The 26,155-nt window shown below is 35.2% G+C and overlaps 1 protein-coding gene across 3 annotated transcripts in view; it reads left to right on the top strand.

Annotated features, from left to right (window-relative positions):
- LOC145668063 (piwi-like protein Siwi) overlaps positions 1 to 26,155 on the top strand; it is a 219,683-nt gene that overhangs the window by 179,969 nt on the left and 13,559 nt on the right. For all 3 annotated transcript variants that reach the window (XM_081735562.1, XM_081735563.1, XM_081735561.1), the window contains 3 exons: positions 3,555 to 3,723; positions 13,473 to 13,594; positions 16,673 to 16,821. In XM_081735562.1, the coding sequence (XP_081591688.1) occupies positions 3,555 to 3,723; positions 13,473 to 13,594; positions 16,673 to 16,821 (440 nt within the window). The remainder of the gene's footprint in view (positions 1 to 3,554; positions 3,724 to 13,472; positions 13,595 to 16,672; positions 16,822 to 26,155) is intronic.

Below are 26,155 nucleotides of genomic sequence, written 5' to 3'. Positions count from 1 at the left end.
CTCATACTTGAATATTGATCTAAAACTAAATTTGAATCCTGACATCGACTGGTAATTTGCAGCGGGCCCGAAGTCAAAATCAGTGAGCAAATAACTATGAAACAGAAGCGACCTCGGAAAAAACTCTTAACCTCTGTAGAGTAGAAAGATTCCTAATTGAGGATGTGATGGTATGCAAACTTTTCATACTACTGGTTCCGAGTTGGTCTTAGTAGATCTCGTATCTTCGCTTTCTGAGGGTCTTTAACTTGAAACTAAACTACCATACAACGGACATACCAAATATCACATCTTTGTTAACTTGGTAACTTGGATTGTTGCCGAGGCCGGTGGAATGGTCTTGTACTCCAGTTCTCCTGGAGGAGAAATTGTGTAGTTGGGAACTGCCTATAATGGGAATTTATGTTACATGATGGTTTGTGCACCCTTCAGCTACATCTGATTTAAGTCCCAGTGGTGGTACGGAGCCATGTTAATAGTAAGTCTAGTCCTTCATAACTTCGGTGCTGCATAAGAACGCAAGACACAAACTAAAATAATAATAATAAAGGAAACGAACGCGAGCCATCCAAATGTTTTAATTTGTATTCCTGCTATGAATAATAATGCTCAAGTTGTAATATTTTTTATAGGATCATACATGCTAGAAATGTTGTAGCTTGTGTCATGTTTCATAAATCCTAATGCAGGTTGGTTGGTTGATTCAAGTTTAACTTCCCTGCAGCACCAAGGCTATGTGAGTCATAGATCTACAGCTTAACATTGAATCCGTATCAGATGAGCTTCCATTAGGAATTGAACCCGGGTCTCCTGCTCCAAAGGCGCGTATGCTAACCACGTAGCCACGAAGAAACTCCTTAATACAGATATTACCTTCTTTAATATATGCATGCTTGATCGATGGGCACCTGAAACCAAAACAGTTTCGTTAACACTATATAAATATAGCGAAGAAAAGACATTTAAACATAATGAAAACCTAAATCTAACAGTAAGTTACAATATTTGGTATACTGTAGTATATGCTGATGTAATAGCGATATCTGTCTTACCTTTGTCTTATCATGTTTGCCTTATCTATTTGTGTATTGAATTAGCCCTTGGTAAGACGCACGTGGTGTAGTATATTATCTGTTTTCTCTCAAGAAAGCTCTTCTTGTCCTTCTGTGTGTCTGAGTTATACTGCTAGGCTGCTGAAAAAAGAGGGGAGGAACAATAAGCATGATATGAAAACAGTGTTGCTGGTAGTAGTAGTTAATTGTTGTTAAAGATTCTGACTTTTAAAATTTCCCCTGATGTACATACCCCAACTGAAAATAAAAGATAATGATATAAAGAAGAGTTTTTACAAAGATGTAGAACATATATTTGACACACACACCCTCCCACGATTCCATGTGAAAATTCTATTAGGGGATTTCAATGCGATGGTAGGAAGAGAGGATATTTTCAGACTGATTATAGGAAATGAAAGTCTACATAAGGAAATTAATGATAACGGCTTAGACTCATGAACTTCGGAACATTTAAAAACATTACTGTGAAGAATACAAAATTCCCACATTGCTACATTCATAAATATACTTTCACCTCATCTAATGAAACACATAACTAAATTTATCACGAAGATAATCTAACATAATTGATATTCGGTCGTTTAGAAAAGCTGGCTGTGACACTGATTACTACCTGGTGGCAACGGGTATAAGAGAGAGAGAGACTATGTTTGAAAAAGGAAATACACTGCATTTAAAATCGGAGAGGATTAACTTATACAAATTAGAAGAGGGTCAGGCGAGAGCGAAATATCCGATTGAGGTGTCGAATAGATCCTCGGTTTTAGAAGATTCGGTATCGGAAATATGGTTGATGATACTTGGGTTAAAATTCGGGATAGTATTAAAATTTTAGCAAAAGATAAATTGGAGCACCCGGAAATACAGAAGAACAAATCATGATTCGACCAGAAATGCACTAAATTAGCAAAGAGGAGAAAACAGGCAGAACTATGTTGGCTACAAATTCCGAACAATAGAATTGCACAAAATTCTGGTTTATCCAACGTTTAAAAATAAGGATTTTAAAAATTTGTCCTAACAAGAATGTGTTCCACAAACAATACCTTACATGTCAATGCAGTGTTATGAATTTCCATCTCCCGTTTTATAAATGTTTACTTATTGTATTTAAGCTAGCTTGGAAAGCCTATAAAAATGTTTTGTAATACTTAAAGGTACGTATTAATGCTATGTATTTTTAAATTTGTGTAGATTTCAAATCAAATTTTTTGTCATCGCGAATTCTGTCGAGGAATTTGAAACTTAAAATATATAAAACGATAATCATACCTGTTGTTCTATATGGTTGCGAAACCTGGTCGTTTACTCTGAGGGAAGAACTTAGACTGAGAGTGTTCGAGAACAAGATCCTGAGACGAATATTCGGATCCAAGAGAATCGGGGATGATGAATGGCGGAAACTTCATAGTGAGGAACTGCTATATCGTTTACCGAACATCGTTAGGGTCAGGTGGGCAGGTCATGTAGCTAGCTAGGCTGGAAGAAAGTAGGAATGCTTTCAAAGTTTCAACTGGAAGCCCAATCGGAAAACGACCATTAGGAAGACCAAGTCGCAGATGAGTAGACAATATTAAGATGGATCTCGCAGAAATACGAATACAAAATAGAAACTGGGTCCAGTTGGCAAAGGGCAGAAGCTAATGGAGAGTTTTTGTGAACGCGGCATTGAACCTCCGGGTTCCATAGGCAATTGTATTTAAATTGTAAGTGAAGTGTTTTAGGTGTAGAATTCAATGTAATTCCTCTTGAAATGGAATGGTCTTTCTCCGTTGATGATAGAGTGAAATAGATAAATAAATTGTATGTTCAGGCCTGGTTTGTCTTTGCAAAGTGGCTGAGTTAAATGAAGTCAATGAAATTAGTCGTTATGTTTACAAAGGAAGTTTAACTTGACAACTAGAGAATATGAAAGTAATGTGGGTCCGAGTCCGGCTCAGGATAATCATTTTGACAGGTTTTCTTCAATTTTCATACCAATTTACAGCAGAATACCTTAAAATTTCTCTAATAACAGCACAACTCAGCAACTGTAATTCCATACCTAAATAATTCTCACAAACTAAATACAACTTTCTTACAAGGCTGTCTATAATCTTTATTATAAATTAATTAGAAATGTTACAGTTTCGGAATAGTAGTCTGAAGAAGGAAGTGATATACTTCCGAAACTGTAACATTTCTAATTAATTTATAATAAAGATTATAGACAGCCTTGTAAAAAAGTTGTATTTAGTTTGTGTTTAAGATGGACACAAGGCCTTTTTATCATAATAAATAATTCTGAAAAATTGTGTTTATTTAAAAATATTTTATTATTTACTACTTTCTTTGACCTTGTTTTTCTTTTTCTTTTTTTTCTTTTTTTTTTTTAAATCTACAATTGTTTTTGGCTGGCTCATGATCACTGTAAATCTTAATGCAAATTATAGAAAACAAAATTTTGCATGCTTATTTTATATTTTTTGTTTTTTCCAGGGATTAATGGTTGTCGGATTCGATGTGTGCCATGATACGAGTGAAAAGAGGCGGTCGTTCGGTGCATTGGTCGCGTCGTTGGATAAATCCTGCAGCAGATATTTCTCAGCAGTATCAGCACATACAAACGGAGAAGAACTTTCGAATGAACTTTCAGTCAACCTAACAAGTAAGAAATGGCATGATTTGTCTTATTTACAGTAGCAGCATGAGGAATTTTTGAACAAAATACCGTCTACATATCGGGCATAATTATTGCAATATTCCCTCCCAAAGTTGCATATACATTTACTGGATTGCACTCAGTAATAAATATAATAATAGAAGCTAATAAAGCTATAGCGTAGGAGCCCTTAAATCTCTAAAGGTCTTAAAATCTACTGAAAAACTAGATGTACATTTTCAAAATATAAAATAAAGTACAATTAAAATAAACCTTATACGTCAACAGTATTTTGTATCGTATAAGCTTCTATGATATAAGTAATGGGGCCTCTCCTCCTAGCCTGCTCCCAAAAATATTACTAGTTTGTTCATTTCTGCACATTGGGTGCCTACATTCTTCATGGAAACATGTAGTATGCAGCTTCACACTTCAGTGCAGACAGTTTGTCATTGACAATGGATAACTGGTCATATTCAAGGGCCCCAATACCTTTAACGGCATATGGTCTCATCAAATCTAAATCCGGTTTTGATTACACTACTAATAGCATATACCATAATAAAATATTTCAGTATATATTTTATTAACTAAGTTATGAATGTCGATGTCAATATTTCGTATTTTTTTTCTTTTTATCATATACACAACATTTTCCGTATTATTTACAAATATAAAGTTGATGTCTTATTTATTCAAAAATTTCATGTTTTCATTCAGATACTAATCTGTTGTACTGTAATTCTTCATATCAATAACTTAAATAATTTTAAGTTTGGACTTTTAATACTTCATATTGTTTTGATACCATAAGTCAAAAACTGTATTGTATAATCTTTGGAAACTAACGAAAGCACTATCAGAAAATGTTGTTTAATCTCATGTATATACCTTATATATTGTAGTATACCATTATATATATATATATAAAAAAAAACCGAAATTATTGTAAATATTCTTGTAAAAATGTATGTAAACAGTTCAAGGCTGGCTTGGGTACAAAATATTAACTGTCTGAATTGAATGAATTAAGTCAGGGTTGTTTCCAGGATCTAGTCCTCTTTATTGCAATAAGCCCAAAACTTATTTTATTCTATCAGACATACACGTGGAATCCCAGACAAGGAAATATGAAAGGCATGCGGATTGCATTCCGCATTTTTATATAAAAGGACCACCAACGTTCACTTGACACAACACTTCAAGTCTACACTTCAGTTCTAGAATTGCCATTCGCCTTAGGAGTTACATAAGCTACAGAGGAGGCGGAGTCTTCGAGGTTTACTACAGCTACCATAAGGATCATACCTAGGTAATGGAAGTGCCTTTTCATATTACCTTATCTGATAGTTTCAGATTCTTTGCTTCGTATCTCAAGCACAGCCTTTATACTCATTATAAGAACGAGTAATGAAATCACTCTATCACTCAATTATCAGTTTCCTATTCTCTTCAATCCATGTTTGTTTCTATCTCTCGCAACATTCTGTGAGAAATCAATTTAAGATTTAGATAGACGAAGAACCTATAATCAAGGGTTCGATTCCCATTTTACGCCCCAATATTAAGTATTCTTCGCAGAATGACTATGATCTTGTGTTATGTTCATGTACTTCATGAATATATATAATATAGAACTTTCTTTTTAGGGGTCACGGTAGCTCAGTGGTAGGAGTTCCTGATTCGATCCCAGCTCGCGCCAAGTGAACTTGTGGTGGACAAAAACCATGTGCGTGAGTTTTCTCGGGGTTCTTCCGTTTCCTCCCACTTTATTCATTCAATTCATTTCTCATCATCACCATCTCCTTTAAGCCTAGCCGGCATAAACGTGGGACGTAAAACTGAAAGATTTCGTTTTTTAAAAAACAGAATTGTTACTTAAGTAACAATAGATTCTGTAGCTACCTCCTTGATTTCAAAAACGATTGAAAATATTAAAACGTATCTAAGCTCATGTTGTATTATTTTGAGGGAATTAGCTTTGTGAGAAAAAAATAACTTTCAAACCCAATATGTAAAGTATGAGATATTGATTAAAGAAAAATATTTGTAACACTTTCTGGTCGCTAGATGATACTTATTAAAAATGGCGGATACCGTCTATGAAGTGTGTAATCATCTTCCAAATCTCAGAAACTACCGGAAATGTTTAATGTCATTAATTTGACGGATTAGCTTTATTGTTTTTTCTATATATATATATATATTCCACAATGATATGACAGGAATATGCTTGCACAGAAATAGGTGTTTGAACTATGAAAGAAAGAAATGATAGTAGCTCACTTGCATGTTAATAGCATCCATAATAACATCATTTCGTAATTCTTTGTTTCTTCTCGTTAACATTTAAAAGTTACTGAATACAACTGGAAAATTTTCACACGTATTTCTTCCAAGATTGTTCGTATTTTGACTGTCGCTTTCGTCTCCCAAACTTTCCGAGGGCTAGCCTTAATCGACTTGGTCGCTTCGTTCTGGATTTGTTTATTGCTCTCAGTAGTTTCTTCTGCTGGAACTGATGAACAAGTTATTATATGTCCGCCCATTTGCGTGCATTTAGGAGAAAGTTATGAAGAGCTAACTTCCCTTTACTGTGTTTTTGAAAGTGCTAACTTAAAAAGTACCAGTGTTTGCCTCATGTTATACGACACATTACAAAATAAATCGTTTAGTAATAAAAAGACAAGTATAAACATTATTTTAAATTTAATACGTAAATATTTGGATAAGTTCAATATTATAGCCTTAACGAAACCTATGTCCTTCTGAAGACTGTAGGAAGTCGCAGTGCTTTATGTCAGAAGAATATTAATTGACGTGTATAAACGACTACCTGTGTAATGAATTCATAATTTCTCAGTGTTTGCATATGGGACATCCTCATTTTCAATCAGTTCTTGTACTCCAACTCGTAATTACCAGTTTGTCATATTCCATTTTGAACCACAGCAAAAGTAACTTTCCACGTACTCCTGCGTAAGTAGGTTAGTGGCTCCACCTAGACACGTTAGGGTAAATGGGCTAGAATCCACCTTTCGGCAGAATTTTCAGACACGGTACTTTCTTACAAAATAATTTTCAGACTCCCTTCAATTTGGCCTTCCCTCAATCATAAGAAAACCAATCTACCTGCAGTTTCAAGAAGATACCTGCTATCTGACATGCATATTTCTCGTATAAAATATAAAATATGAGCAAAACCATTTTCCAGAAAATTACTCTCTTAAATTTCCATTAACCAAAATTAATCGAGCAATTCGTAGAAAATCAAATTTAAAATTTAGTTTGATTCCTTTAACGGTGTGCTGCGTCATTGCACATTGTGCTGCGACGAACGGAAGTAACTCCACAAAAGAAACATGAAATGTAATCAATAATTTTACATCCCACGATTAGGATAAAGGAGAAGGATGGTTAATGAAAGTGGATGATAATGAGAGCAGAGATGGAATGAGAATGCGGGAGAATCTCAAGAAAACCGACAAATGCACTGTTGTCACCATAAACTCACATGTAATAGGATCGAATCATGGACCCGTGGCATCAGAAATGAGCGTTTTACCACTGAGCCACCATTCCTCCGGGCACTTGAAAGGACAACAAAGAAAATAATAATATAGTACCGAAAGAGACATTCTGAATAAAATTCAGAGCTTTGACTACATGAGTGTGACTTTACGAAATGTTTCATCATTAAAATCGTATGAACAAAACTGTTATTAATGTCGAAAGCAGTGAAAAAATAAACTTCCTAAAGTTTTCAGCTGGGTAGTTTTAGTACGTTTATATACTAAATTGCACGAAAGATTTGAAAATGTTCTAATGTTAACAAGCTAAGTACAATATAGTGTTTAGAAATTCTTCTATGCGCTAGTGGATGAAACGTTTTCAATGTTAAAAGCGTAATGGGGACCCGGTGGCTCAGTGGTAGAGCGTTTTAGTCACGTCCGTGAACTTGGCCCCCCCCACTTTGAGCACTAACGATAAAATTAGTGTCAATCGTTAGTGCATCGTTAGTGCTTCTTAGTGTACCAACCCCTAACGTTAGTGCTTAATTAGTGTATGAGCTACAAGCAAAAAACCTTTGGGGGGCCAAGTTCACGCTGCCCCCCCACTTCAAGCACTAACGAAATAACTAGTGTCATTCGTTAGTGCATCGTTAGTGCTTCATTAGTGTAGGCTCTAGAGCCAAAACAATGGTACACGCTGCCCCCCCCCCACTTCAAGCAATAAGGAAAGGAATAGTGCCGTTCGTTAGTGCATCTTTAGTGCTTCAAGAAAATACTAAAAGTTTCGTTAGTGCTTCACTATTAGTGTAGATATAGCCAATTATAAGTCACGAAACTCCCATAAGAAATGCATGGGGAATTTTTCATAGCGTCGAATTACCGCCGAATACAAAAGCACTAATGAATTCTTGTAGTGTAATCCTTAGTGCATCGTTAGTGCTTCTTAGTGCACCAACCCTAACATTAGTACAGGAACTACAAGTAAAAAACACTTTGGGCCTAGCGTGAACTTGCCCCCCCCACTTGGAGCACTAACGAAAAGATTAGTGCCATTCGTTAGTATATCGTTAGTGCTTCCAGAAAATACTAATAGTTTCGTTAGTGCTTCATTATTAATGTAGATATAGCCAATTGTAAGTCACGAAACTCCCATAAGAAATGCATGGGGAATTTTTCATTGCGTTAAATTACCGCCAAATTCAAGAGCACTAATGATCTCTTTTAGCGCAATCGTTAGTGCATCGTTAGTACTTCTTAGTGCACCAACCCTAACGTTAGTGCTTCATTAGTGTAGGAACTACAAGTGAAAAACCCTTTGGGCCTAGCGTGAACTTGGCCCCCCACTTTGAGCACTAACGAAAAGATTAGTGCCATTCGTTAGTATATCGTTAGTGCTTCCAGAAAATACTAATAGTTTCGTTAGTGCTTCATTATTAGTGTAGATATAGCCAATTGTAAGTCACGAAACTCCCATAAGAAATGCATGGGGAATTTTTCATTGCGTTAAATTACCGCCAAATTCAAGAGCACTAATGATCTCTTTTAGCGCAATCGTTAGTGCATCGTTAGTACTTCTTAGTGCACCAACCCTAACGTTAGTGCTTCATTAGTGTAGGAACTACAAGTGAAAAACCCTTTGGGCCTAGCGTGAACTTGGCCCCCCCCCCACTTTGAGCTCTAACGAAAAGATTCGTTAGTATATCGTTAGTTCTTCCAGAAAATACTAATAGTTTCGTTAGTGCTTCATTATTAGTGTAGATATAGCCAATTGTAAGTCACGAAACTCCCATAAGAAATGCATGGGGAATTTTTCATTGCGTTAAATTACCGCCAAATTCAAAAGCACTAATGATCTCTTTTAGTGCATCGTTAGTACTTCTTAGTGCACCAGCCCTAACGTTAGTGCTTCATTAGTGTAGGAACTACAAGTGAAAAATCCTTTGGGCCTAGCGTGAACTTGGCCCCCCCACTTTGAGCACTAACGAAAAGATTAGTGCCATTAGTTAGTATATCGTTAGTGCTTCCAGAAAATACTAATAGTTTCGTTAGTGCTTCACTATTAGTGTAGACATAGCCAATTGTAAGTCACGAAAGTCCCAGAGGAAATGCATGGGGAATTTTTCATTGCGTTAAATTACCGCCAAATTCGAAAGCACTAATGACTTCTTGTAGTGCAATCGTTAGTGCTTATTAGTGCACCAACAATAACATTAGTGCTTCATTAGTGTAGGAACTTCAAGTAAAAACCCTGTGAGCCTAGCGTGAGCTTGGCCCTCAGCTTGAGCACTAACGAAAATATTAGTGCTATTCGTTATTACATTGTTAATGCTTATGGAAAATACTAACTGTTTCGTTAGTGCTTCACTATTAGTTAGATATAGGCAATTATAAGTCACGAAACTCTCATAAGAAGAACATGGGGATTTTTTCATTAGGTCAAATTCTCACGAAATTCAAATGCAGTAGTTGTCTCTTCTAGTGGCATCGTTAGTGTTTCGTTATCGCTTGCTAGTGATCTCTGTGCACCATTAGTCAGTGTAACATTAGTGCACCAAGACCGAACATTAATGCTTCTCATCGTGAATGCTTTTATTGGCTAGCGTATAGTTATCTCCCCTTAAGTTTTATTTTCTACCGTCCATACTGTTGATGCACTAATGTTTGGAGTTCTGCAATAAGAGGTACTAACACTACACTATACTATAACCATTACACTATATGTGGTTATTAGTGCTTTTAAATATGTGGGAAATTTACAAAATGAAAAATGCTGTGTCTAAATTTAGCCCCGCACGATTCTCAAGTGCTAGCAAAACTATTTACATGGTTAGTGCTAAGTAGTTTCACATTAGTGCACTAAACTGTAACGATAGCACTATCATACTTTAGTAGTTATTAATGAATAACTCGTTCGGAGCTAACTTTAGATTTTTCAACTTTTACACATTTTTTTTAGTAATTGTGCCACAAAAGTGGGACTAACACCAGTGGGTAGTGCATTAATAGAGCCCTATTAAACACTGATTGCTGTCATAGTTTAGGAGTTATAAGTGAATAACACATTCCGGGCTAAATTTAAATTTATCGAAGTTTACAATAATTGTCTCACAAAGGTGGAATAATCGTCAAAGGTTAGTACAGCGTTAATACTCCAAAAATCTCTAACGTTAGTGAAATTGTAGTTTGGGAATTATTAATGAATAACTCGGACGAGACTGAGTTTAAAAGTATCGAAAAACACTAATTTTCTCACAAAGGTAGGACAAACTTTAAAGGATAGCATCTTTAACGCTTCAAAAAATAATAAGTACTAACGTTAGTGCTATCATATTTTTGGACTTATTAATGAAAACTCAACCCGGTCTAACTTTAGGTTTTTCAACTTAAACAGTTTTACACTAATTGTAACAAAAAAGTAGGACAAACACAAGCGCTTACTGCATTGCTAGAGCTATAAAACATTAAGAATTCTCGTTAGTGCTTTCATGAATAGTCCGGATAGGATTGAATTTAAATTTTCGAACTTCACACTAATTGTCCCACAAAGGTAAGATAACCGCCGAAGGTTAGTGACTGTTAGTGCTTCATAAAAGACTAATCACTTAACGGCAGTGCCGTCACAGTTTAGGAGTTTTACCAAATAACTCGAGCGGGGCTAACTACAGGTTTTTCAATTTTTACACAATTATTGTAAAATTCGATAAATTTTAATTGAGTTCCGTCCGAGTGATTCACTGATAACTCCTAAACTGTGATAGCACTATCGTCAGTGCTTAGTATGTTTGAAGCACTAAAAAAGCACGATCCTTTAGCGATTATCCTACCTTTGGATTGACAATTATTGTAAAATTCGACAAATTTGAATTTAGGCTCGTGCGTGTTATTCGTTAATAACACTTAAATTATGATAACACTAGCATTAGTGCTTATTCAGCGGAGGACTAAACGCTGGTTTGGTCCATTTTTGTCAGACAATTAGCGTAAAATTGTACAAAATTTAAAGATCTAAAGTAGCCCTCCACCCCCCGAGTTATTCATTTTTAACCCCTAATCTAAGATAGCAGTAACATTAATGCTTAGTGTCTTTCGGAGCACTAATGATGTACTCATCTTTGACGTTTATTCAACCTTTGTGAGGCAATTATTGTAAAATTTGCTAAAATTAAATTTAGCACAGAGTGAGTTATTCACTTATAACTCTTAAACTATAATCGCTCTAACACTAATGCTTCGTGTTTCGGGAAGCAATAAGGATGCACTAACTTTTGACGTCTATCTCACCTTTGTAGGACAATAATTGTAGAATTAGAAAAATTTCAATTTAGTCTTGCAAATAATGTTCACTAATATAGAGTTGAATCAAAGCACTAACGTTAGAGTTTAGTGTACTAATGGGTACTAACGATGCACTAAACATGTCAAACGTTTCTTTAATATTTGAGATGCGAGCGGGGCTAAATTTAGACACGTAGCATTTTCCACTCTCTAAAATTCTTTCACCAAATTTAAAAGCACTAATAACAATATATTAGTGTAATGATTACTATTACGTTCGGGAATTTAACACAATGAAAAATACCCCATGTATTTCTTATGGGAGCTTCGTGACTTATAATTGGCTATATCTACACTAATAGTGAAGCACTAACGAAACTATTAGTATTTTCTACAAGCACTAACGATGCACTATCGAATGGTAATAACCTTTTCGTTAGTGCTCAAACTGGGGGCCAAGTTCATGTTAGGCTCAAAGGTTTTTTTACTTGTAGTTCCTACACTAATGAAGCACTAACGTTAGGGTTGGTGGACTAAAAAGCACTAACGATGCACTAAGGATTGCACAAAAACAGATCATTAGTGCTTTTGAATTTGGCGGTAATTTAACGCAATGAAAAATTCCCCATGCATTTCTTATGGGAGTTTCGTGACTTACAATTGGCTATATCTACACTAATAATGAAGCACTAACGAAACTATTAGTATTTTCTGGAAGCACTAACGATATACTAACGAATGGCACTAATCTTTTCGTTAGTGCTCAAAGTGGGGGGGGCAAGTTCACGCTAGGCCCAAAGGGTTTTTCACTTGTAGTTCCTGTACTAATGAAGCACTAATGTTAGGGTTGGTGCACTAAGAAGCACTAACGATGCACTAAGGATTACACTACAAGAATTCGTTAGTGCTTTTGTATTCGGCGGTAATTCGACGCAATGAAAAATTCCCCATGCATTTCTTATGGGAGTTTCGTGACATGTAATAAGTCATAACCACACTAATATTTAAGCACTAACGAAACTATAAGTGTTTTCTAGAACCACTAAAGATGCACTAACGAATGGTACTAATTTTATCGTTAATGCTTGAAGTGGGGGGCAGCGTGAACTTGGCCCCCCCAAATGTTTTTCTTTATAACTCCTACACTAATGAAGCACTAACGTTAGCGGTTTTTGCAGTAAGAAGCGCTAACGATGCACTAACGTTTGCACTAGAAGAGGTCAATAGTGCTTTGGAATTTGGCGGTAATTTGACGCAATGAAAAATTCCCCATGCATTTCTTATAGGAGTTTCGTGACTTATCATTGGCTATATCTACACTAATAGTGAAGCACTAACGAAACTTTTAGTATTTTCTTGAAGCACTAACGATGCACTAACGAACGGCACTATTCCTTTCCTTATTGCTTGAAGTGGGGGGGGCAGCGTGTACCATTGTTTTGGCTCTAGAGCCTACACTAATGAAGCACTAACGTCACGGGTTGGTGCACTAGGAAGCACTAACGATGCACTAACGAATGGCACTAGTTATTTCGTTAGTGCTTGAAGTGGGGGGGCAGCGTGAACTTGGCCCCCCAAAGGTTTTTTGCTTGTAGCTCTTACACTAATTAAGCACTAACGTTAGGGCTTGGTGCACTAAGAAGCACTAACGATTGACACTAATTTTATCGTTAGTGCTCAAAGTGGGGGGGGCCAAGTTCACGGACCTGTTTTAGTCCGGTGCTTGGGGTCTCTGGTTCGATCCCAGCTCTCGCCGTGTGGACTTAATGGTGGACAAACACCGTGCTCGTGGGTTTTCTCGAGGTTCTTCCGTTTCCTCCCACTTTCTTCATTCGTTTCATTCATTTCTCATCATCACCGTCTCCTTTAGCCTAACCGGCATAACCGTGTTACGTAAAACTTAATATTTTATTTCATTTCATTTTAATGGAAAGCGTAATTTAAGTTCATACTGAGTTTTGTTTTCAGAGGCTGTGCGTAAGTACAGAGAAGTAAACAATACGCTGCCACAGAAAATAATAATTTATCGTGATGGCGTGGGAGAAGGGCAGATTCCATATGTGTTCCAACATGAAGTAGAAATTCTCAAGGTTAGTATGCAGCGTATCATATTATCCTTTAAGTGAACAATAATACTTAAGTGAACAATAATACTTAAGTGAACAGTGAAACCGTTCCCAACCCAACTAATATTAAGGGAAACATGGTAACTAAAAGAATCGTAAATACGGTTGTACAAGATTTAAAGTAGATATGTAGAACAGAAGGCTACTTTTAAAAGGCTTTTTAAAACCATATTTCCGCTGTAGTTACACTGGTACTATTAATCTTTCAACCAAAAGAGTTTTTCGTTAAACATTACTCTAGCAATTCAGCAAATCATTCGTGAAACTGAAGAATCGTGCATTTTCTTCTTTTTTCCGGTCCATTTTATGTAATCCTTTAAAATATTTTTCTTTTTATTCCACAATAAAATTATTAGATATTCTTTCGTGTTATCGTGAGGAAGAGAAGATTTAGCTGTTGTTGCCATACAATTGAAATTTTGAAGAAAAGGAAAGCTCGAATTTCTTACACAAAGAACGATAATGGGAACAAGGTTATTACTTGAAGAAAAAAAAAGTTTTCTGGTGGTCCTTCATCTGCATTTTTAAATAACGCATACTTTCACCTATATTAATATTAAGCAGAACGTGTGTATAAAGATAAAGTATAGTACCATTTCATCCCATTAAATATAAGTTTTAATCGTAAGGTTTATCTTCAATTATGTTATGGATTATGTAATCAGATAAATTTAGTTTTAAGTTTCTAAATTCGTTCAGTGTTTTTTGAAAAAAAGTGTTATAAGTGTATTGTGCGTTACAATAAAATTGAAGAAACCTGGTAGTGTTCTTCGACCTTAGGTTTACCTCAAGATTAACAGACTAGGTTAGGAACCTTTGTTTCCTTAGGTCAGGGTAGGAATATCGTGTGTTATCATCTTTTTGTGACTCTCCTACCGTTTTATATCTAAGAAGTTCGCTTAGTCTTGAAATTTGCGTAGATATTTTTGAATATTTGTAGTTTTCCTTATTTTAAGCATGGTAGGTTAATATTTGCGAGTAAAATTTTTAAGTTTTAAATTATTGTGATTTTTCTTAGATTGATTCAGTAAACTTTGGCATTACATATCACATATAAGATGAATTTAAAATTATTACTGACGTAAAATTTTCAAGAACAATGTATCTGAGTACTAAAATAGATATTTCTCATTCCTACGAGGTTCTAACCAGTATTGGTGTAAAGCATTCTGTTGGTAGTTGTAGAGTGAGATCAGTTCCATGTATGTGATAAACTGATGTTTTGGATAGTATTTGAGTTAACCCCTTGGTGCTAAGAGTCTGATCCATTGCACCATCGGGTCTTATTGATTCATCTCCTTTTAATAACTCCAAAATAAGTAAACTAACCTAAATAGTCTTCACTGACGTATAGAGAACGTAATTTTAACAGAAGTCCCTTTCAGATTGGTTTGCTTGTTCCGAAAATACTGAGAAAATAACATTTATATGGTAAGATGTAGATTGTGTTTGGTGTTCCTGAAAGAATCATTCGAAATCACAAGATTATATTGTTTACATGAGTGAAAATAGAACCCCATGGCAAATATTAAAATATAGTTAGAAATGAAACGTTTCTTAGCTCCAATTGCAAATTGCCAGTTCACGAGGTTACCAGTAGGAGTCTTCCTGGTGCAGCTAGCTATCTCACTCGTTGAGTGCGTAGTATGCATCTAGTCTAGATGGTGACAACAAAACAACAGAAAGGGTTTGCCTTTTCTGTTTCAACAGTTGTTATAACTGTGCAGCGTGATTTTCGTAGACTGCATGGCACTGCACCTCCTACAGCTAGTGCATTCGATGTTGGTAGAGTACATTTGTTCTTTCTTGGCACACTTTCTGCAACGCATTGTTGACACCCCACATTTCAGTTGATAGTTATAATACGCTAGGAAACACAGCATAATGCCACACCACTCACAAATCACTGTAACACACTTGTTCGCGTATGCCAACTAATAACATCAAATAACCGTCAAATAGCAATGGCCTCATTTGATGAGCTAGCTGACAACTAACGTCACCTACACGACAAAATCAATAAGACGTTTATTGGATTAAAACGTTAACGTAAGTGCTAGCAGAAAATACTTTAAAAGCCAACCTAGTGCACTGGCGGGAAGTGTGCCAAGATAAAACAAACGTACTCTACAAGCAGATTTAAGACCAGTGAAGGTCATACTAAATATTCGTGAAAGATAAATGAAAGCTTCGTATTTTTAAACGTAGTTTAAAGTTTACTCCAAGGTTTTATGCACATGTATGTAAAAGATATAGCTTTCTGAAGTGTGATGAGTCCTTTTATAGTCTGTACTCCTGGCAGCTGCATGTAGGACGCCTCTATAGTATGCTGTTTTATATTTGATATTTTTAATTTGTTAGAAAACTAACTGTAAGTGATACTTTCAGCATTAGCTATAACATTTTGGATACATCAATTACCATGCAGTGCACGTATAGCTATCCTATGCTTGAATATCATTGTAATATTAATGTAATTCTTAACAAAGGACGGTGGATTATTTGAGAAAGAACTACTTCTGTCGACCCTACGTAACATATGTAGGTTTCTTAGATACTTCGCGTAGATATCCGTGATTAGGTATTTCTACAAGTATTCTAAATTTCTCCGTGTGATAAATAGCATCCTTTGCCTGTAATTCGGCGCATTGGAAGTTTGTAATGAGGGACTAATTGTAAATTATAGTGTAAATGTTTTTGTTACATGCTTTTCAAGGGAGTACCATAGAATGTAAGTACTAAAAAATGAAATTTTTCTTTAAACATATTCTTTATTCACTTCTATTTATAAAAATGATAGGTATTATGCTTTGTAATATGTACCTGAGTTGACTTTAAAACTTGCATAAAAAGCTTCTTTCACACTTTAAGTTACAGCATTAAACTCAGGAAAATATAAATATATTTTAGAACAAGTTATTTGATGTACTAAAAGTACTCGAGAAATTCTGCAGTGTAGACATTTGAAATTTCATCATAAAATGTACAAAATGATTGTTTTGGTTATTCCAAATTCTCATTTTTCCTTTCTTAATTTAATAGCAAAGTCTAAACCAAATGTACGGCGGTCCAGACCTAGTAAAAATGGCTTTTATTGTTGTAACAAAGAGAATTAACACAAGGCTTTTCCATGACAGACAAAACCCACCAGCAGGCACAGTGGTAGATGACTGCATTACATTACCAGAGAGGTAAGAATACTTAGTAAATGTAATGACATTTTATTCTTGACAGAATCGTCAAGGCATTAGAAATAGAAATGAATTTCATATGTAATGCGCCACTATTCCGAATCTACACCACAGCGCATTACATATTTAGAAAGTGGTGACAAGGATTCAAGTCCGCACTATATGATATAAATTTAGAAAAAGTAAATGATTTTTTCGAAACGAAAAATATAATTTGAATATAAATGAGATAAGATAAAAAAATGTCGGAAGTTATTAAAGGTGAGAAAAGAATTATGAATAGTTAGTTGTACGTTTGTTCAGGAGAGATTTCACTTCTCTCTCCCCTTATTATTACAATCTGCCGTTATTTTAGGATGATTTAAAGTAAAATATGATTAAAATAGTCAGAATTTTATGTTTCATAGTAAACTTCAATATTTGCTACATTGCCTATGTTTTGAATATTCAGAAAATATGAATTCACTATATAATATAAAACTTAACCACATGGTAGATGGATAGTTGAGATTGCGGTTTCGTAAAACAATTTAAAATATCGTTTTTGGAATATGGAATTCTGACAAACCAAGTTTTTTAATGCTTAAAATATAAAATGAATGATTCTCTGGAAATAACTGCGCTTGTCGTGGTATGGAAACTGACATCAGTGGTTGTAGCGGAGGTTCAACGTATCTGTAAGAATAAATAAAGAATATATTATACGTTAGTGTAGTAAGAAGAAAAAAGTAGATAAAAGAGAAGTTAATTATACATGATATAAAAAAGATATGAATGAAATATAAGAAAATATGTAAATATATTATATATTGAGTAGAAAAGTTGAAAAATAAATACTTACCCCGCTGTTATAATGTTGTTTCCTAAACGAGCGACGTAAATGTACTTGCGCTGAAACTGAAAAGAGGAAAGAGAACAGTGAATATATATGTATATGTATATGTATGTGTATATGTATATGTATACATAGAAACATCTACATATAAAATATTTTATACGAAACCTAACCTAAGTATTCAGCTAAGAAGTTAACCTAATAACTCTAACAAAGAAACATATATACTACTAGAAATCTATTATCAAAAGATTCAATGTAATAAAAATACTTACCTCTGGTTGTTGTAATATTCTATACTTATGCATTAAATGTTCTTAAATTCCAAAAGGTTAAAGGAAATTTCAGTCGATGGTAGTATTGCAAACTTAGTTATAATATATATATCAAGTCTATATTCTTTTTCCATATGATGTATATATCGGATAAGTTCCCAGGATGTTGCTTCACATGTCGCCTAGAGTCTGTTTTCTTCTGATTGATTTCCCGAACCGTTATGTGTGAGGGTGGCGACTCCGTTGATGCCGTGCCAAACTTTGGCTCAGTTCCTGTTAGGAAATGTCCTGTTGCAGAAACCGAGCCCACAATTGAAATAACTTAACCTAAGAACTGTAACGACTTGTTGTACTGCCAGAGAAAAATGGATCCCATGTACCATCTTATTATGTCGACGTATAAAGGTGACAGCAACATTATCGGTTCTTAAAAGGTTCATACAGTAACTTCATTTAAATGTCAACAACACTGTGTAGTACTGTGGAAGGAGTGCATTACACATATCTTTGAAATATCAACACTGATTTTATATTGAGTTTTCACTGTTTTTGTGCTTACCTTCTGCGTAAGCCTTAAGATTCCAAACAAAGCAGTTGGGTATTCAGCTTTGGTATAAGAATTCTAATATGACCGAGTGCAACGAACGAGATTTTAGTATGTATAAAACATTCAACAGCAGATATTATACTTATTTTTTTAGATAAAGCTCTGAAGATATCTTTTCCTTCGAAGCTATCCAAATTCTGTACTGATGATTGTTTCGAAGTCGGAAAAATAAAATCACCGGACCCAGTCACAAATTTCGTCGTCAGTTCGGAACTTAAGAGCGCACTTTTATTACCTAAAAAAATCGTTTTAAATGTAAAATATACGTAAATTATGTATTAAATCTGTCATATTTTCTCGTACGGCAGATGTTTTGAGCATACACCGTACAAGTATGAATAACGTAATTACCGTATAATTTCATTTATTTACAAACATAATTCCAGATACAGCTGAACGCCAGTTTACACTGGAATATCTAACAAATCTAAGAGATGATAACTTCAGATAATAATAATAATAATAATAATAATAATAATAATAATAATAATAATAATAATAATAATAATAATAAATAACAATATCGAGTAATAACAAGAAAGGATGACAATAGCTGACTAGAATTTATCCATTAAAATGACGTCGTAGTACAGAGCTACATGCAGTTTCAATAACTTAGGAAGCCTGTAGGGGCCGCGGTGGCTCAATGGTAGAGCGTTCACCTCTGGTACTTGGGGTCCCGGGTTCGATCCCAGCCCCCGCCAAGTGAACTTTGTGGTGGACAAACACCGTGTGCATGGGTTTCCTCGGGGTTCTCCCGTTTCCTCCCAGTTTCTTCATGCCACCATTTCATTCATTACTCATCGTCACCGTCTCCTTTAGCCTCACCGGCATAATCGTGGGACGTAAAACTCAAAGATTTCATTTCATATTGTAGGAAGCCTGTAGAACAGAGAGCGTTGAACTATTGACAGTCTAGGTCGTACTATATGAAAAAGATGTGTGTTACGTGTTTGTCTGATGAGAATTCGGAAATACAATTCAGCGAGTAACGTTTCGGATCTGAACTGGCCATGTGTGAGTTTGTAGAGATATTTGGGATCACTAATTTTATGACGAGTGTCAGGTAGTTGAATATTTAGTGCTCGTAACAGTTTGTGCTTTATCATCGCATGTGTGCGAGGTACTCTGAAACGTACTATTGCTAAGAAGGAGTTTAAAACTGAGTTTAGCCGGGATAGGTTTGTAGGAGCTGCCATTGTCCAGATAGGTAAACAATATTTCAACTTAGGAGAAATTATTGCCTTGTAGAAAGTTGCTAGGGAAGAGAGGTTCTGTATCTCTGTCAATCTGTACAAAAGTCCTAGAAGACGCATCGATTGTTTAGTGATAGCGCTTATATGTTTTGTAAAAGTTAGTTTTGTGTCAAAAATAATTCTTAAGATTTTTATGACCTTTGTGATGGGTGAACCATTTATGTTATATGAAGTGTGTACAATATTTTTCTTGAAGGAAAATGTTATGGATCTACTCTTATCGGGATTTACTTTTAAGAGCCATATTTTACACCAAGAGGAAAAATTATCTATGTCGTTTTCGGAATATTCTGTACTGTTCACTTTTCTGAAGATTTTACAGTCGTCTGCAAATAACAAGATTCTGCTGGAGGTTGAATTGAAGCCATTAGCCAGGTCATCCATATACAATACAAATAAGAGTGGACCAGGTACACTTCCTTGTGTTACTCCGGATGTTACAGACAGCGGGTTAGAAATTGATCCCGCCAATATGACTCTCTGGATATGACCTTGTAGGTAGCTAGTCAATAAGGATAAGAGTGGCCCATGAATACCGAATTTATTGGAGATTTCTAAATTAGATAAGGATGGTTAATGGAATCGAAGGCTTTAGATAAATCAAAATAGATGGTGTCAAGTTATGCATTGCTAGAGATACTATTTATGGCATGATTAAGCATGTTACTTAGGTTAGTAAGACAAGAGCTCTTGAAAACGAAACCGTGTTTGGCTGTCTTAATATAGGGAGAGATAAATTTGAGAAGTCTATCTTTGATAATTTTCTCGCAGACGATGGATATGTTTGAAAGGAGCGAAATAGGCCTATAGGATGACACGTGATCTTTCGGTCCGGTCTATAGATGAGGGAGATAGGGCTGTTTTCCAAGAAGGAAAATATTCCCCTATCAAACACCTGTTAAAAATGAGCGAGAGCGGAAAAGAAATAATAGACGCTGTGGAATGCAGAACTCATCACTGTACAAACGTGCGAGTAATCGAAATTGTCAACAATGTTTTTACAAATAGAATTTTTCTTGTACTGTAATAAATTTCTTGAAATTCTTACTATCAGTATTTTAATTTTTTTTGACAGTATCAAATTAAAATAAAATACAGGCCATACGTACCACCTGTTAGAAGCCTGTACCGGCCACCTGCCATATTCAGAATAATAACATTATTTCACTCCCTGTCAGTAACTTAACGGTCATTTGACAATCCTAATTGACAAGCCATCTATACATCTAAGAACGAGATGTGTTATTCTCTTTTTACTATTCCTCATCAACAACCTGCGAGGAATAGCTATCAGTCGCAGCAATGTTATCAAACTTAAAGATCCTTATCTATCGAATCAGCCGAAGATTCCTAGACGACAGACATACTTCAATGGAGTACAAATGGTAGCTTTACTTTCCATTTTTAAGTCTATAACCCTGAATCAGAAAGGGGAAAATGAAAGACTTTCTTCCTTAAATTGACAGTTCTATGGAAAATAGCTCCCTCGTTTCTAAATAAATAATACGTTATCATTGTCTTATACTACTAGAGAAAATTTGCTTCATGTAAAGAAAAGTTTTAGGTGATTTGGCTATTTTCAAGCAACGTAAAGTAAAAACTCTTGTAATTAAACATCAAATATTGTGTGTGTTGAAGAAATCCTTCTGTTCACTGTCAAATATATCGGTCTATTTGTTTCTTCATGACAGAAGTCTTGAAACTGCGTTTTCTGATTGCTTCGTGATTGCCTTCTTAAAGCGGTGTGGAAGTCGTCCGACTGGGGTGGCTCACCAATTGGTAGAGAAGACAATATATTTGGGTTCCCTGTTATATGCAAGGGGTACCCAAGAAAGACTAAGCAATAAACAGTTGGGAAAATACTTCAGTCTCTGTGTTTCTTGAAGAGCCATTGTATTTCTCCAACTATTGAGACAAAATTTTAAAACCATGTACAAAAAGAGCTGATTAAAATTAAAATCTACTTTTTTTTTTTTTTTTTTTTTTTTTTTTTTTTTTTTTTAAACTTTAATACATAAATACTCAGGAAATAGCGAAGAGCATAAAGTGTGAGAGTGACTATGGTCTCTTTCTTTCAAATCTTTCACCGTATGGAATTACATAGGTTAAGGATCTGGATGAGGCAGCAGTTTGTCCTTCAGATATGCAGCTGTTTGTTCACTACACTTTGATAACACTTTCTCTGTCCTGTTTAACCCATTTAATGGATGATTCTAAATTGGGGAGAGCGTGTTCCAGACACCCTTAATAAAAAAACTTGGAAACTGCATTTAGAGACGTAGTCTTCTGAATCTTGCTCTCCATAAATGCCATCCTCTACATTTAAAGAAAATAAATAAAATAAAATTTAGAAAAAATCAAAAGATCTGGGAAGTAAGTATTGAAAACAAGGTCTCAATCGAATTTAAATAAAGAAGAGTCAATTAAAATTACGTACGTTTATTTTATTTTTTCTTAAATCACAATTGGTGGCATCAATGTTTGTGATGGAAAATTTCCATTAAAGACAGTAAGCGTCTTATCCTTGTAATTTTAGAGTAGACGTTGAGAACCTTACAAGGATATTACAAGAAGAACTGAATCTTGAAGAAAATATTATAGAACGGACTATTGCTTGAGAAATCTGAGTCGCGAGAAGAGCTACTGGAGATTCGAGACTACTGTATGTTATAGAAATAACAGCTATTCGACTAGTTTTCTATTATGTGACATGACTGTTCATTCATTATATAATGTCTGTGGGTTCTTTCATCACCCTAAAAGTATGTTGTGGATCGGAATTATTTTTGGCATAACTGGAATTTATTTTATAGTACTGCTGAAGTTGGTAAGTATTTGAAAGTGTTATAAATTGGATATGTCAGCGAAATTGGAAATGAATTCCATATCTTCGGGAAATCAGTAGTAATTTTTATACTGATTTTTGAATGCTGTATTTATTTTTCGTTTTAAGCTTTAAGGCAAAGAAATCAATTGATTATTCGTGTAAGTATTCGATTCAAATTCCAAAATAGTGAGTAACATAATATACTTTAGTGTGTATGTAATATTCAACAGTAGACGTCATAGTTACTTTTCTGCATGAAGTTCTGAAGACATTTTTTTTCTAAGCTACGCAAGTTATCTAAAGATTGTAATTGTAATTGAATTTTTTTTGAAAAGTTGCAAGAAAAATTGAAGATTACGGAAGTGGTGTGGTAATGGAAGTAGCTACAATCTTCATACAGCATACATCCCTTTGAAGGATGCTTGTAATTCTGTAGTCTGCAATATCGAAATTTTATTAAGAAGCACGTATTATATTTTTAAAGATTCAACTTACTGAAGAGGAAATCGTTTAAGTACTTCAGAAATCTAAAAGCTACCATTCAAATTTTGCACAGGGGGGCCGCGGTGGCTCAGTGGTAGAGCGCTCACCTCTGGTGCTTGGGGTCTCGGGTTCGATCCCAGCCCCCGCCAAGTGAACTTTGTGGTGGACAAACACCGTGTGCGTGGGTTTTCTCGGGGTTCTCCCGTTTCCTCCCACTTTCTTCATTCCACCATTTCATTCATTACTCATCATCACCGTCTCCTTTAGCCTAACCGGCATAACCGTGGGACGTACAACTCAAAGATTTCATTTCATTTTTCAAATTTTGCACACAACATTAACTTAAAAGTGTGCCTGCTGCAGGGAGTTCTTGAACTATAAAAGGATGTTCCAGCCATATCATGTATGAAAAAGATCTTCGAGAACTTAAGCAACGTTTTAAAACATCAACAAAATATGTAATAAAGTAAAAAATATTTGAAAATCTAGTAACTAACTAACTCTATGGCCTATGGAACACGGAGGTTCAATGCCGCATTCACAAAAGCTTTCCACTGACTTCTATCCTTAGCCAGCTGGATCCAGTTTTTACTTTGTATTCCTATTTCTGCGACATCCATCTTAATATTGTCTTCCCATCTGCGCTTATGTCTTCCTAATAATCGTTTCCCGATTGGTCTTCCAGTTAAGTCTTTGAAAGCATTCCTACTTTCTTCCATCCTTGCTACATGACCTGTCCACTTGAGCCTCCTAGACTTGATGACCCTAACAGTGTTTCGTAAACTGTATAAATTATGTAGTTCCTGGTTATGAAGTTACCGCCATTAGTCTCAGGATCTTGTTTTCAAATACTTTCAGTCTACGTTCTTTCCTTAGAGTAAGCGACCATGTTTCGCAACCATACAGAATAACAGTCATGATTATCGTTTGATATATTTTAAGCTTCAAATTCCTCGACAGAATCGCGACGAAAAGAGATTTTGAACTGAATAATAACACTAATTCCCTGCTTTTAGTCGACATTTAATTTCTTCCTGAATATGGTTTTCGTTTGTTAATATTGATCCTAGATATGTGAAAGTATCCACTTGATCAAAAGTATTATTTAATATTTTAACACATCCATACTTGCCGCATTACAATCCCAACGAACTTCTATGTATTTAGTTTTCTCTGCATTTACTTCTAAACCCATGCCCATGCAAGCGTTTAATAAGACCTCTGCATTTCTTTCTATTTATTCTCCTATCATCCCCTATTAAATTTACATCATCAGCTACGCCATAACCTGGGGAATATCATTTAACGCTAGGACCTGGTTGCTATCTTTGATTTTCCTTATAGCATATTCCAGGACAAAGTTAAATAATAATGGCGACAACGCATCTCCTTGTTTCAGGCCATTCTCAACGTGAAAGCTCGTGGACAAAAATTTTGCTGCCCGGACTTTACTTTGGGATTCATTTCAATATATTTTAATTAGTCTAATTAGCTTTTTCGGTATACCAGTAAAAAGTAACAAAATTAGTAACAGGTAACAAAATTAGATTTACTAGTTCAAAGCGTTAACGTCAGTATTTTCTTCTAATTTCATTTACTTTTACCTGTTTTACAAATATTCTTCCTTTGCGATTCAGAGTAATTTCTTTTGATTCTTAAATTAATTGAAAGAAAAATTGTTATGTATTTGTTTTTCAATTCTTATTTAAGTTATCTAAATCTGTACTTTACTCTGATTTTTTCTTTCAGAGAATGTTTCCAACAAATATGGAAATAAAGAATTATTTCGCTTTATTACTTAGTAGACAGTATGTTGGTTTATCTCTCCCTATTTGGATATTCCAGAAACAGAAGATCATTATAATTAGTCTGCTTAATGTAACATGATTTTGCCATGTATGTTTCTTTTTTATCTTGCGAATGTTAGTCTCAAAATAACTGTAAGTGCCTTCCAGTTCTGTTCGGACCGGACGGCGAATTTATAAAATGAAGTTGTATAAACTTTTATCCAGATCCGAGATCACACAGGAAAATAAACTCTGGTTTCAAGTATGTTCCTCCTTAGAGTGTTTCTTTTCCTCTTGAAATAAAACTGTACATAATTCATTGATATAAAGAAGTTGTCGGTGTACATGGGACTATTTCGAAAAAAGTCTTTGAAATAAGTTTCCTATTTTCTTGCTACATTTCGATTCTCAATTGTGGCTCTATGTAACGCAGTCGCTAATGCTTTCGTCTTTGGTGCGAGCAGTCTCGAGTTCGATTCCCAGTGGGGACAGTCGATTGAAAAAGTGTAAAAACTTTTTCAGGCTAGCCATCCTAAGTGAGGTTTTCCTGAGTTTCCTCATTCACACCAGGCAAATGACAAGAGGGTACCTCACATAATGGTCTCAGACAGCTTTCTTCCTTCCCCTTTTAGGGAAACCTTATTAGTAAAAATTGAGCTATTATTGCTACAAGCTAAAGAAAAGAAGCTTAAATATGTACTAATTCTTATTCACAAAAAATGACAGCCCTGCACACTGGTCTAGTGCCCAGTGCATGTGCCTTTGATGCATGTGGTCCAGGGTTCGATTCCCAGTGGGAGAGCACAAAAGTTAATTTTACAATAATTCTTTCATTAATCATCCGTCTCTCTCAGTCTAAAGGGCATGACTTTATTTATTTTTAAAAGTAACTTACCAAAGTACATTAGGTTCTTACCTGATGAGCTTGTAGTGATAAAATTTGAATCTTTAGCGAGTGATTTTCTTCAAGAACCGCTACTAAATTGACTGTGTACCATATATTAAATTGATCTTTTCATTACATTGGCAGTGTCATTTCTAAGGGCAAAGAAAGTATTTTAGCTACTTCACTCACTCTATAGCCTATTGAATCCGGAGGTTCAATGCCGTTCAAAAATCTCTCCTTTGGCTTCTGTTCTTAGCCAACTGGGTCAGTTTCTACTTTGTATTCCCATTTCTACGAGATCCATCGTAGTATTATTCTCCCATCTGCCTTTAGGTCTTCCTAGTGGTCGTCTTCCGATGAGATTTCTACTCAAAACTT

This window comes from Thermobia domestica, chromosome 13, assembly GCF_964235325.1.
Source record: "Thermobia domestica chromosome 13, izTheDome1.hap1.1, whole genome shotgun sequence".
Lineage (NCBI taxonomy): Eukaryota > Metazoa > Arthropoda > Insecta > Zygentoma > Lepismatidae > Thermobia > Thermobia domestica.
The sequence above is the reverse complement of the archived record's forward strand: the minus strand, read 5'-3'. Positions and strand labels throughout refer to the sequence as shown.